The following is a 13,349-nucleotide window of genomic DNA, read 5'->3' on the forward strand; positions in this document are numbered from 1 at the left end:
TTTGCTCTGTAAATTCAAGTGCTGCTTTATTTACTTATTTTACCTACTTAGAACAATTTCCATTTGGTGACATACCTTTAAAGAAACTCATGACTCAGAAATACTTGTGGATGTAGTCAAACAACATCTATTGACATGAGTCATTGAAGTTAAATAGATGTCATTAAAAATGAGACAAAACAAAAGGCAAATATATATATATATCTCCAGCAGAATGATAGTGATCATCACCATTTGATCAATCTTCCCTGTGAGTTATATCTGCAAGTTACTTTGAGGTAGCACTAGAAAGAAGCTGTTGGTCCAAGAGCATCCCTGCAAAAAGAAACATTCACGGCTTAAGTACCATTTAACCTTTTTGAACACTTTTCAGTCTTCACTGGTTTTTAGCCTGTTTTTTTCTCCCTGTTCACTGACTGCAGGATCATTAGCCTCTCAAACCATGGTACTAAAGCTTTTCTGTTCAGAGAAGTGGAAAACAAAAACATTACTCTTCTTCAAGAAATAAGTGGGTTTTAGGTAAAGGCACTATCTATCACAGCTAGGTACAATGAAGAGTTTATAAAACCAATACTAAGATTCTTCAAAAAAACCCCCTTCATCAGACTTAAAAAACCCCACAACATTTCATCTGGGTAAAAAAAGACAGAACATAACCAAAGTGAAATAGCGTGGTGTTGAAAACATTGCTCCCAATACTTTTTTTTTATGTTTCTACTGCAATCAGCTCTTTGTAGAACTGAGAACGGGCATCTGTATGATGGACATGTTCAGGTTTTTGTGTAAGCTTGCTAATTCAGGCAGTAGTTGGACCAGTGCTGGAAGTTTCCTCAATTAAAAGTCTCAGCAATGAATGCCAGCAGATACGATGCACTCATTTTTTCCCAAATTTGTGCTTACACCAACACAGAATCTTTTTCAGTGTGCATTTACAGTAAAGAATTGTGCTGCACACAGTATCTTGATCCCACATATGCACTCTCCTAACTGGTAAGCAGTATAGACTAGAAAGGCTCAGGAGACAGAAAACAAAGAGAGCTATTTAAAAGAGTATCACACAGGCTGCAACCAGCAGACTCCCCCTTCACCTCACTTTTCTTCTGTGCTGACTAAAGAAAATATATTCCCCAACATCTCTCAGGTTTGCAAAACTAATGGCCCAAACAACCTCTTCCACTACATTGCATAAACAGTATTTTCACTATATGGGTACTTTACAGCCTAGAACAGGTGGTGCATGTCCAAAAAGACTCTCTAATGCAGAGTGTGGAGACCTTGCTGAGATGTAAAATCTGCATAAATATAGTGACTACAGACTCTGAGGTTTATGTGCTGTGCTGATACAGTGCTGATCAAAGTGAAATCACACAACTACATGGGCTCCTTATTACATAATTCACACATGGATCAACCTCCCAAAAGCTAAAAAATCAGTGGATATTCTATAGTATTTCTAGCAAGTGAACGTGCACCCTTAGGATCTGATAACACAATGAAAGGTTCCCACAAATTACTTGCTGCAAGTGAAGTATGGTATTAGGTAATGCTATGCAAAGCAGGATATGCACTTCAAAGCAGGAAGCTTCCAGGTCTCTGCCTGGGTTGTAATCTTCCAGCTTGTGATGACTGTGCTTGCTAGATACAAAATCCTTTGCCTAGCAACTGGCTTGTACTACCAGGCTCAGGCACCACAACTGTGCGCTACAACTGAAGTGACATCAAATCCAGCATGGTTTTTAAAGTTTAACACCCCCACATCCAAATTCAAGGGGCCTGCATCTACTATTTTGAGTTTCCTCCTTCTGCAATCCTGTGAAACAATTCTATACGGACACAATTCCCTTCACCATCCAGATTCTCTTTGCTTCATTTATTCCACTTTCTGTCACATTCCCAATAATAATCTCCCTCCTGTGACTCTCCAAAGACTGCCCAGCTCACACCAGGGAAACATTCATGTACAAAATCCCAGTTTTCAGCCACTTTGCAACTAGTTCTCTCCAAAGCAGGAAAACATTCTAAGACTGTGATAGTAATCTCCCTGCCTAAATTAACAGCTTTTGTTTTCTCTCTTTCTACATACGCAATGCACAAAATTCAGGAAGAATGAAGTTCCTATATCACACCAGAAGACCTTTCTAGTTTAGTGCATCTGGATTTCATGGGTGGGACTTAAAAAAAAAATCCCACCTGAAAGTAAACTGTGAAAAGAGGGAGATTCTGGTGAGCAGGTAGAAGGGACCTGCTGTGCCAAGTCATCACTCTGCAATGCAGTACTAGTTTCACATTTAAGAACAGCATATAGGTTATGACCACCACGTCAATGTAATTAAGTCATTAAAGAAAAAAAAACCTGCCATCCTAGCAATTATGGTTTAGACTGCCCCCAAAACACACATCAGTACCAAAATGCCTTCAGTAGCTTTAGTAGCTTTCACATGTATTAGCTATATGATAATTTATACCTTTTTCTCTTCAAAAAGTATTCTTTTGTTTCCAGCCTGAATTTATTTCATTGTGTACATTAAGTAGTAACAGGAGCTTAAGACCCTATGGCTGGAAAATACTTTATACCCTTTCAGATAATAGTAGTTTAGAGGAAGCCACTCAGAAGTTGCTGTCTTAAAGCAGAACTTTCTTCATTGCCATCTCCCCTAACCTCTTTTGACTTCAATACTGAGAACTGTCATCCTAAAATGTTATAGACCTCATCACTATGAAACATCTGAGCATGAAGACTGAACAAATAACAGATGTTTAGGATAGGGTGCAACTTAGTTGAAGAGGATACTGGGGTAGTCTAATTCCTGATGGGTTTTTCTTCCGTCTTTAAACCACAGGGTTTTCTCCAAGGATTTTTACATGTAAGAACAGGTATTATATTACACCAGCTTCTGTGCTGTAAAAGATCAGATGAGAAGACTAACAAGAAGGGCAGAAATAAAATTATCAGTAGGTATCATCCTTAGTCTTTGGAATGTTTGCAGCAACAGCAGCTCTGAGTTTACCCTTCTGTATGTTAAAACTGGACAGCACGTTAAGATTAAAAGCTTGTAAGATTGCCTAGGCATCTTGGGAGTATCTTGCTAGTGCTGATGCCTATACCAATGACAAGTGAAATATCCCTACTGCCTCCAGCTAAGCTCCACAAGCCAGAAGGAGAAAGTGTTTCGCATATATAAGTAAAATCCCTTGCTGGCCAGTTTGCAGAAACAAAATTTTATTTACACAGGCAAGTCTATCTTTAGACCCCATTGAACTCTTTACATTTCTAGAATATTTACATGATTTCAAGATGCTCCAAGTGATGAACAAAACAAAACAAAGAAGATTACAGAAACTGCCAAAAGCATAGCAAAAAAAAACCCCAACCTATCATTGTGCTTTAAAACTTATGATCTAGAGTAATGTAGAAGAAATGTAATTTTAGCACCTTGGTCATAACGGTCATGCTATATAAGACACTTAAATAGCAGAGGGGATGTCAGAAGTGACCGTATCCAGAGGTTGCCAGTGACAATTCATGAGGGCATCATAGAGTTCTTCACTTGTCTCCATGAATTGTCTGTTCATTTCATCAACATCCAAGTACAGCTGTGGATCTAAAAATAAAAGTCTGGTAAGTACAAGTGTCAGAACTTGGGAGGCTTGCACACAAAAACCTGAAGTAAATGCCTAATAAAGTGTACTTTGGGTAAATTTAACGATGTAACAAACTTAATAATACACCTAGTGAGATGTTTTTTCACCTAGAATTTTAACAAAGCTAACAAGTCCAGCTTCTTTTCAAATTAGTGTAGTCAAATGCTAGGACTGTACTGGTATTTCCACATCAAGCAGAGATTTTGGGATAATTAAAATTTTTGGACACCATTACAAGATATGTCTACTAAAGAGCTTAACATAAAATAATCTTAACAGAATCAATACAAAGATCTAGTACCTTCTCCAACAGACCATTCTGGACAGAGAATGAAGGCAAAGTTACAAGAAACCTACTGCAAAGCATTGTTGACAATGTCCCATTCTACTTGACCTAGTGTACACTATTAGCTTTAAAAATCCTACCTCATCTCAGCTATTACCCATTCTTTACCCAAGAGTCACTGGCCTGTATTGTTAAAGGGCAGAAGTGTGGCTCAATTCAAGCAGTATCATTACCTTCAGTTATTAGGTCATCATTGATTTCAGTCATAGCTGAAGCTTCCTAAAAAAAAGAGAAAGTATTCATAATCAGTTTCAGAAAGCATCACAAATCCAAAATAATTTTATGCTCCCAAACATTCCCTTCCTCCCACAGCTATAAAATAAGCAGGAGCAGGTAGTGTTTGTTGAGAGAGGGTTTCTTGTGGGGTGTTTGTTGCTTTTTAATGCTTTGGTTGGGTTTTTTGAGAAAACCATAGTAGAGTTCCACTTGAAATGCACTTTGGAAGTTGTAAGATGATCATATCTAGGTCAGCCAGTTGATCATTACAACTATTCTTTGCTTTAAGCAAAGTACATCACAAACACAGGATGAGAGAAACACTGCAAAAACTTGCAGTTAGAACTGTTATTTGACATACAAAAACAAATATTACTGCATAAATATCTAATTCTACAAATGCACTTAAGCACTTAAATCCAAAAGGTCATGTTGACCATAACCTTCACACTTATCTGACAGCATGATTTCAGTTTTAGGACTTTTTGATCTGATTTACACAATCCATATGACTTGTTAATTGTGGGGGTTTTTTAATTAACTATGTAGTATCTTTACCTCAAAAACAGCTGGAGCCATAACAGCATCTCCTAAAGAACAGTCTCCAACAGCTTGCATGCTATCATAGGGAGTATAGGAGCTGTAGTTGTAGTCAGCATAAGGATCGTAATTCCACTGTGAATAGTAGTTCTGATAATCTTGATAATAATCATTATAGTTGTATGACTGGTACCGCTGGAATTCTGCTTTCAGTCTGAAACATGAGAAGGTGTATATACAGTTAAGAGTTGGAGAACAACTGTAAACCCAATGCTGAAGTTAACAATTTCACATACTTCCAAATTTATAAGGAAACTCTCCTGAGAAAGTTTCAGGAAGTCTTACGTCACAGTACAATACCCCTCATGTTTATGAGGAGAGCAAATGCTCGCCTTCAGCAATGCCAAAAATAATTATTTCTCTGGATTAACTTGAGTTACATTTATCTGTATTCAGTTTGGATACTTTTGGTATTGTTTAAGCAAATTACTGATAAAAAAAAAAAGATTCATTAAGATCAGAGACCTTCACCAAGCACTGCTTTTTAAGTGACACTTTAAATGATTAATTAGTCCTTCCATCTTTTGTTTTGTTAACATGAAATCTTGTTATTTCCAGAGACAAGAGGTAAAGTCAGATTATCTATTTCAGAGAAGCATCTGACACTGCCTGTCAATTTATCATGTCTACCTTCACCTTCTCAAGTTTTGGTCCATGAACAGTTGCCAAAGCTTAGCTGTCAGGTGAAGTCAGCACTGCCATTATCCAGAGTGAAGCCAAAGCAGCAGGAAAATTACAAAACTTATTAGTTATGAAGACCAAAGGGCCAGGTGATTCGTTTTCACTGCTTTCCCTCTCCTGAGCAGATTTTTTCCCAGGGGCAACTTCAAGTTGACTAATAACAAGTATCAACAAACAATAGTCTGTTCTAAACCAGAGATACACCACAAGAAAAACATTGGGACAAATCAGCTACACATTCCAAGAAATCCCCTATGCTTAGACATTTCCTTGCTGATTACATACAAGGAGACCTCCTATGCTTGCAGTGTCCAATGTCTGTTTATCTCCACTTTGCTACAGAAAATTCAGATTGGAGCTTTTTGCCAAGACCACAAACTGAAGGAGCTCAGAAACAATATCCAATGTAAGTAACTTAATGACAAACTACTCTGATGGCTGGATTTTTGGATGCTGTGAGAGCATAGTACTCAGCCATTCAGAAACAGGTGTAGATTAGAGGTGTGTATGTCAATACTCACACTGCATTTCTGCTTCATTACCATCAAGTTACACATACATTCTAATAAATAGGTATTTTATTGTCTTACTACTGTAGCAAATAAATGATGTTTCATAATGTCTCCTGCTTCTGTCTTCTACTTCCAACTTCTCTCCTACATCCATCTCTATAGGAAAGAAACATCTAAAAATACTGCTGACATTCTTCTGGATAGCAGAAGTGAAGAAAACTCTTTTTGGGACTTCATTTTCAGAGCAAGTCAGTGAAAGCAAATCTGGACAGTGCTCTCTTGGGTAAGGGCATTTCTGTTCCAAAGCAATGATGCAACATTGGCAAAATTATCCAGGGAAGAGAAGCAGGAGCTGTTATTTTTAGCCTTCTAACAGAACACACAAGCTAACCTCATGAATATATACTGAAATTGTTTCATAGACACTTCTATTTTTGCCTGTATTCTGGATCACAGTTTATCAAATTTGGTATCAAGTCTCTAACTGGATTGCCTTAAATAACTGACTGAGAGAACTGAGCTGGCAGGAGAAGAAAACCTCTGAAACCAAATCAACTTTCAATTTCCTACTGCACTAATCACTTGAGGAGCAAAGAGCAGTCTTCTAAACAAACTGCTCAAGCAACATCTCCTTTGGCTTCTTCCCCTCTATATTCTGTGTTTTCCCACTGAAAAGTTCCTTCCTCTGCCAGCCTACTTTAAAACTAACAATGTGCTAACTTGTCTAAGCCAAGGGGAAAGGCCCAGAAGAGCCTCCTAGCATAAAAATAAACACTTGTTGTCCCTTCTAACTTCTTCAAGCCCAAAAGTGACACAAATACATTCAGCTTCACTACCATAAGCATTAAGGCTGGTCACAAGAGCAGCTAAGCCCAAGTTATACAATCTGGCTAGACTTAAGAGTTGGATTTCCCCAGCAATCCTCAAAGAGGTTGATGGATCCAGGCAGTCAAAACATAATGCTTCTTGATTTTGATTTTGCATCCTGTACAGCCATTATAGCAAGGGCCACAGTCTTTACAAAGGCAGAGCTAAAAGAATCCAATTATTCAGAATTACTTTATCAATGCACAACTCATTTGTTACCTTTTAGAAATTCCTATGCTCAGCCGGATTCGTTTTCCCCCCAGACCTGGTGCATTCTGGCAGTCTTGCAGTGCCCTCATCTGATCACCTTGCTCACCAAATCTGACAAAGGCATACCCTCTACAATTTTCAAAAGGGAGAAAACAAATTCTAGTATTCATAACAGTTACAAAGCCAATTAATTCAATTTCTGTCTTCATGAAAATAGTAGCTACTATAGCTTCTATTACCTAAGCAACCTCTCTGGCATGTGCGCATGCACAGAAGATGCTTTCACAAAATTAAAAACTTGGGCCAGAAGCAAAAAGCTTTGTTGATAGCATTAAGATGCAACTTGCTGAAAGCCAGCAAAACAATGTATGTTAACTGCTATCTGTGTAAGTAACCAGATTATATATTTCTGCACTTACAGCAGTTCAGTATATTCAATATATCAGTATTAACCCGTTCCTATGCTCTACAGCTCTAACCTTCTTTCTAAATTTGCTCTCTCAGATTTCTTTTTAAGTTTCTTGAATTAGTCCATTACAGCCAGTGTTTTCTGAGCAGCAAATTCACTTATCCCTGCTTCACTCTCTGCCTTGCCAGTCTAACTTCTACTAAGATTTATTTACTAATACTAGTATTTCCATCTCCCAACCCCCTAAGATTTGCTAGGCTTTACACTTTTCTTCCACATGTAAAAAGGGAATTATTTTGTCCTGAGTACTGCATTGACTAGGTGGACACACTGCTGTAAGTAAGCACAGATGCCCATGCAGAGCTCTCCTTTCTCCCACCGTCTAACCGCTTTCATGCGGATATACATTTGGCTAAATTGAATCTTAACCCATTAGTTAGCTATAACTAACCACAAAGTTTCAGAACCCCAAGGATCTAGGTTGTTAAAAAATAATGCCAGAGAATAATCTCTCTTCCTGCCTCTGAAGAAAATACAAAACCAGTTCAAATGTAAGTTCTTATAGATTACTTATAGCAACAAACATACTGACAGCATTAACACATTTTCACAGGCATTACCTGGAATATCCCAGCAGGTCTGTTGCTATTTTGCAGTCAATACATGAAGGGTACCTCTTTAGGAAATAGTCATAGAGCTGAAAATCATCTACTTCTGGAGTCAGCTCCCCAACAAATATTGAATAGTCCGGTCTTTAAAAAGGTAAGAGAACCACCATTAAGTTTGAAAATAACAGTTCACGTCAGTATAAAGTCCCTAACATACAAGCAAGTAGTTATCACTGAACAAATAAGGAGACAAAATATGAAGAGAGTATTAACTGCAAAACTCTGCTAAGCACTGTACAGAACTGCAATGCCATCCACTCCAGCAAGTTCTTAATTTCTCTGAGTCCATTCTACCACTTCTGCAAGCATTTCAATAAAGACTAAAGATTCTTTGATAAATTTGAGAAGTGGGTTTTAGAAACTTATTTGTTGCCTGAAGGGCAGGACACCCAAAAACACCAAGAAAAAAAATATTAAGTTACAGCCAGAATTCAAAAAGACCTAAGACTATTTTGACACCGCATCTCAAGTGATTATGAGAGAGACAAACCAGGAAAAAAAAAAAATCATTATTCAAATGGCAATACAATTCCATAAACAATACTCACTATATAGGCACCAGGTGTGCCATTTCAGGATTTTAAAATTAATTGATGACATTCACTAGTCATTAGCAATTTAAACAGATAAAGGGTCAGAGCTGCTCCTTTCTAAAGGTCTTTACCTGGTTGTGTTAGTACTACTAGGGACAAACTCTATTCTTCCTGGTTTTATTTTGTTCTTTTTCTTCCGTTTCTTCTGGGGTGTTCTCCACCAGCTGTAGGCCTGGAGACATTCTCTTTTTTTTGCCATCAAGTCCTGTAGGGAGAAAAAAATGACCTTTATAGTATTTAGCCTCATTTACATTCCTCCCTCCCACTCCCCATCACCACAGGTGATTTCCCCATATTCACCTTGCCCTTGAAAGAAGCCTGGGGTCCCATTTCTCCCTCCGCCTCCCATGAGGGAAAGCAGCCTCTGGGGAAAACGCCTGGCAAAAATAACAGAGCCAAAGGATTGTATGAACAGCCATATTCCCCTGACTTGTCAAGCTGGCTAAAGGATTGACAGCTTCCTCTGGGAATTAGGGACAAACCAGATAGCCTTTTGATGCTGGCCAATCCTAAATGTTAATTAGCTTCAGGACTGGACCGTGTTCCGCTTGAGCTCCAGGATGCAAAAAACCCTGCCGCAGCACAATCCGCACGATGAAGAGGCAGGGAAATTGTCACTCTTGCCTAGAAGGAATCTCCACTGTCCCTATCTCCCCTCACCTAGGAATTCTTCAGTGAGATGCCTCTCCTCACTACCCAGCAGTGAGTTACTCTCCCAGGCCAGGAACAACAACAAGAGGCCGATTCATGGAATTTAAGGAGAAAGCAGACCAGGATCAGGCACTAGATCGGCTGAGGGAAAACTCAAACCCAGATGCAAGGCAAGGAGGAAAGAGGCATAAAAAGTGCCCCTCAGGGAATTAAAAAAAAAAAAAAAAAAGGAAAAATTAAGAAAAAAAAAACCAAAACACTAAAACCCCAAAAAACACAGCTCAAAAAGGAAGTGAGTGGGGCAACTACACAAAAGAGATGGGGACACAGCCTTGTTAACATCGGTTGCCTCCCTCAATGAAGATTCTGAAGAACAAGGACTTCGAAAAATAAGAATGATGTTCCATAGCATTTACTTACGCAGGCTTTAATGTTCTTCCTCTATAACATCTCCACATGTATCTTATACAGAGAGTGTTATGTGCAAGCTCCTTCAGAAGAACTTGCACTCAAACAGTGTAAACTGCAAAGCTTAATGTAATGCCCCCCAACCTGCTTGAGTTGACACAATGAAGTGTCCTGAGGACAGTTGCCAGAAGAAATCTTAGGACTAAGAGAACATCCAACTCAGAGCAAGCTAGCTATGTCAGCTTTACATTTATTAGGAATTCTGAGTATGGTTCTGGAATCCATTTAGGCACTGCATGCCTGTATTTCTGACTAAATGATCTTACCTGGCTTGCCATGGTTCAAACTGTCTTCTGTCTTTCTCAAACAGTAAAACTGCACAGGTTCAATTTATTACACTCCTTCAGCTGAAAAAAATGTAGGGGAGAAGAAGATGAAGGACTTTATCCTCAATTACTTTCAAATATGTTCACCCCACCATATGTTTTAATGTTGTTAATTCAGAACTTAAAAAATTAAGTTCCAACTTGTCACTGCTTAAACATTGGAGATAAAAAGGATATATGGCTAACAGGATTATGATTAGATGTAATCTTCACTGTCCTAAACTGCAACAGACCACGAAGTTTTCCCACTGTCCAAAGCACTAGAAAATTCTAGAGATTGTTTAAGTCCCCTATACCTTACCCTTAATTCTGAAATACCTACATATAATAACCCAATAATCCAGAAGATTCTAAAATAGTTAAAAGCAAGGCAAAAGATGGGGGTTTCAGTATGTTTTGTATAACCTCGTCAGTTTCTTCCCCTTTTAGCCAAATTTAAATTTACTTGTACCACAAAATATGCAGCTGAAAACAGGCAGTGGTACACTTCCTATGTACTAAGGGATATGAGAAATAAAAGCAGGATGAAGGCATAGCACAAGCAAACATCTTTCTCTGCACCTTTTCTCCTCCCTCTCGCCTTCACATACACATTCCACTCATTACAATCAAAACCAAAACCAGCAAATAACATCTTACTGCTATCACTAAACCAGTGGACACACTTTCCTGAAGAGCTATGTATCTTCATTGATCCCAATATCCTTTCTTTAGGCTTTTTCCCCTAGTCATCCAACAAATATAAATCAGTGCAAAAACTAATTTCCTTTGCAAAATACTCTGCATCTACTTTCACACACAGGCGTTCTTCGCCCCTACCGATTTTTTACATCTGGTGTATCCTGTGCAGATATTTGATGCCCAAAGTTCTAGTTCCCATTTCCACACGGGAATTTATTTATGTAATGTTTTAGATCCTGGCTGATTAAATCCACAGCCACATAATGCAATAAGCACAGAGCATCTACAATGCCTTCAAGGCTTGCCTGCAGAGTTCAGAGCACTACTTGGATTAGACTAATTTGACACAGCATAGCCATAAATCATAATTAGAGCATCCATCCATGGTGCTATTCAGAATAACTATGGACTTCATATCACAGCCGTTGTGAAGCCAAGAAAAGAGTCAAGCACAAACAGGCCTAAAATACTAGTAAGGTTAGTGTATGCTACACTGAGCACACGCTAACTGAAAGTAATTGTGTTCACTATAAAGAATTATCAGCAGCAAACTCTTCCTCTTAAGGCTTGTCATTACTAATGCAAATATCCACGTAACAACGTTCTTGTAACGTTAGCTTTCAACAGAAAGAACCATGAACTCCTCCATGCTCTCAACACTGAAATACTGATTTTTGAATTCACAACTGCGCAGAAACTTTTCTTAAACTTACCACTTTTCACTCCTGCAGACTTGATGGAAGATGGCACGCACGACAGAGTGCTCCTGTTGCAAGAGGCTATCAGGAGGCAAGTGATACAAGGGCTTCTCGGTAGGTTATCACCAACTTTTATGAAAAACGGTTTTGTGCACCTCCCTGTCCAATGTTTGCCTTTTCACTAGAAAACAAGATCATTTTAAAAGCAGTTGAAACAGCATGTACTGATATAATACATTTTTTTTACATTTGCTTTAACTGTATCTACAGTCACAGGTAGCTTTCATTTAAGCAGCTTCAACCTCCAGAATTCAAACGCATCTTTAATTGGATTACACACACACATCATAGCAGCTTTTTATTTTATTCCACTTTCTTTCATTAGTGTGCTCATACGGCAAAAAGGTGGGCGAAGCTGTTCACGGCCCTAATCGTCCGTGCAAACACCGCTCAGGCAGGCAGCGGGCAATCCCCCCGCCCCCTTCCTTTGGCACTAATTTCGCTCATACGAGGCGCTGGGGCAGGGCACGGGGATGAGGGCGCCTCCCTGAGCTCTCGGGGCCGGCGCGGTGACCCCGGCCGAGCCCAGGCCCGAGCCGTGACGCATTTCTCTAACCGAGCCCTCGGCACGACGGGAAGAGCCCGACCACAAGTGCGCCCCGCCCGGCCGCGGCCCTCCATAAGTGGCCACACTGGCGCCAGGTCCGCGCTTCCTGCTTATCGTACTACGCGATAAGAAATTAAGTAATGAAAAAATATAAAACGACCCGACGAAATAACAAAAGCCGGCGGGGCCCGGGGCTGGGGAGGGGCTCGTTCTCTGGTGCCTCGGCCCAAGCGCAGCCGGGGCCTCCTCGCCCAGCGCGCCCTGAGGGAGGCGGGGGCCCCGCGGCCCCGGGGAAGGGAACGGGCCGAACACCCCAGCCCAACCCACCCCGCCTCGTTCCCAATAGATCGGTCCGCGCCCCTTTTCCCCGCTAGCCCCCGATCCCGAGCACCGCTCCCCCTCCCCCCCTCGCCATCCCGGCACTAACGCCTCTCGTCCTCCCCGCCGCCATCACCGCCAGCGCCGCTTCCGCCCCGCGAGGCCCCCCCTGCGCGGGTTGTCCCGCGCGCAGCCTGAACCCTCACCGCTACCTCCCGCGCTTCCCGCTCCGCGGCGGCTCCCAAGGGATTCTCCTCACCCGCAGGGAGCGAGCGCTGCCGGACGCCAGGCGCGGGGCCAGCGCAGAGCGGCACAGGCAGCGCGGCGGACGGGCGGAAGAGCCAGTGGGAGCCCCGGGGCGGCGCCGTGCGGTGGCGGATGGAGCTGGTGGCGGGGTGCTACGAGCAGGTGCTGCTGGGGTTCGCCACGCGGCCCGGCCAGGTAACGGGAGCCGGGGGAACGGGGTGGGGGGGAGGGAGGGAGGGAAGAAGCACAGAATGGTCTGGGTGGGAAGGGACCTTGGAGGCCATTTCGTTCCAACCCCTTGCCGCGGGTAGGGATATCCGCTACGAGACCAGCGTGTTCGGAGCCCTATCCAGCCCGGTCTCGAACGCCTCCCGGGAGGTGTGTGGGGAAATACCCCGCCCGCCCCTCTGGAAGCGCGCCCCGGCACTCACCGTCTCGCCCGTCCGCAGCCGCGGTTCCGGGAGCCGCCGGGGCTCTTAAAGCGCGTTGCGGGGGCGGGGCGGCCTCTCCGCGGACTCTGCCGCCAGACTCGGCCCCCTCGCTGGCCCGAAGGGCTCCCGGCAGCTACGGCGGAGCCACGTGCGTGCGGGGTCCGCGGTGCGAGGCCGCT

At 41.8% G+C, this 13,349-nt stretch overlaps 2 protein-coding genes across 13 annotated transcripts in view; one reads left to right on the top strand and one right to left on the bottom strand.

The window, feature by feature from the left end:
* Positions 1-13,305, bottom strand: LOC139602179 (tRNA selenocysteine 1-associated protein 1-like). Of its 7 annotated transcripts, XM_071451815.1 has the most exons (11): positions 12,603-12,740; positions 11,584-11,749; positions 10,130-10,210; positions 9,045-9,121; positions 8,816-8,949; positions 8,104-8,235; positions 7,084-7,203; positions 4,763-4,958; positions 4,162-4,207; positions 3,434-3,602; positions 1-315 (listed from the first exon to the last, which is right to left on the bottom strand). In XM_071451815.1, exons 4-10 carry the CDS (start codon positions 9,072-9,074, stop codon positions 3,466-3,468), a joined length of 795 nt encoding a protein of 264 aa, XP_071307916.1. In that variant the 5' UTR covers positions 9,075-9,121; positions 10,130-10,210; positions 11,584-11,749; positions 12,603-12,740; the 3' UTR covers positions 1-315; positions 3,434-3,465. The 7 variants fall into 7 exon arrangements, with proteins under 7 accessions (XP_071307916.1, XP_071307887.1, XP_071307906.1 ...); XM_071451786.1 differs by lacking the exon at positions 12,603-12,740 and adding an exon at positions 13,171-13,305 and having other exon boundaries at positions 105-3,602; XM_071451805.1 differs by lacking the exon at positions 12,603-12,740 and adding an exon at positions 12,753-12,891 and having other exon boundaries at positions 105-3,602.
* The window catches only part of PAK1IP1 (PAK1 interacting protein 1), an 11,885-nt gene continuing 11,338 nt past the window's right edge, over positions 12,803-13,349 (top strand). For all 6 annotated transcript variants that reach the window (XR_011683116.1, XR_011683114.1, XR_011683115.1 and 3 more), the window contains exon 1: positions 12,803-12,934. Coding sequence is in view for 3 of the 6 variants with exons in the window: in XM_071451726.1 (XP_071307827.1) it covers positions 12,872-12,934 (63 nt within the window). In the remaining 3 variants the exon portion in view is untranslated. The remainder of the gene's footprint in view (positions 12,935-13,349) is intronic.

The sequence above is a fragment of the Agelaius tricolor genome, unplaced genomic scaffold, assembly GCF_023055355.1.
Source record: "Agelaius tricolor isolate 1412-34295 unplaced genomic scaffold, bAgeTri1.0.p SCAF_2, whole genome shotgun sequence".
Lineage (NCBI taxonomy): Eukaryota > Metazoa > Chordata > Aves > Passeriformes > Icteridae > Agelaius > Agelaius tricolor.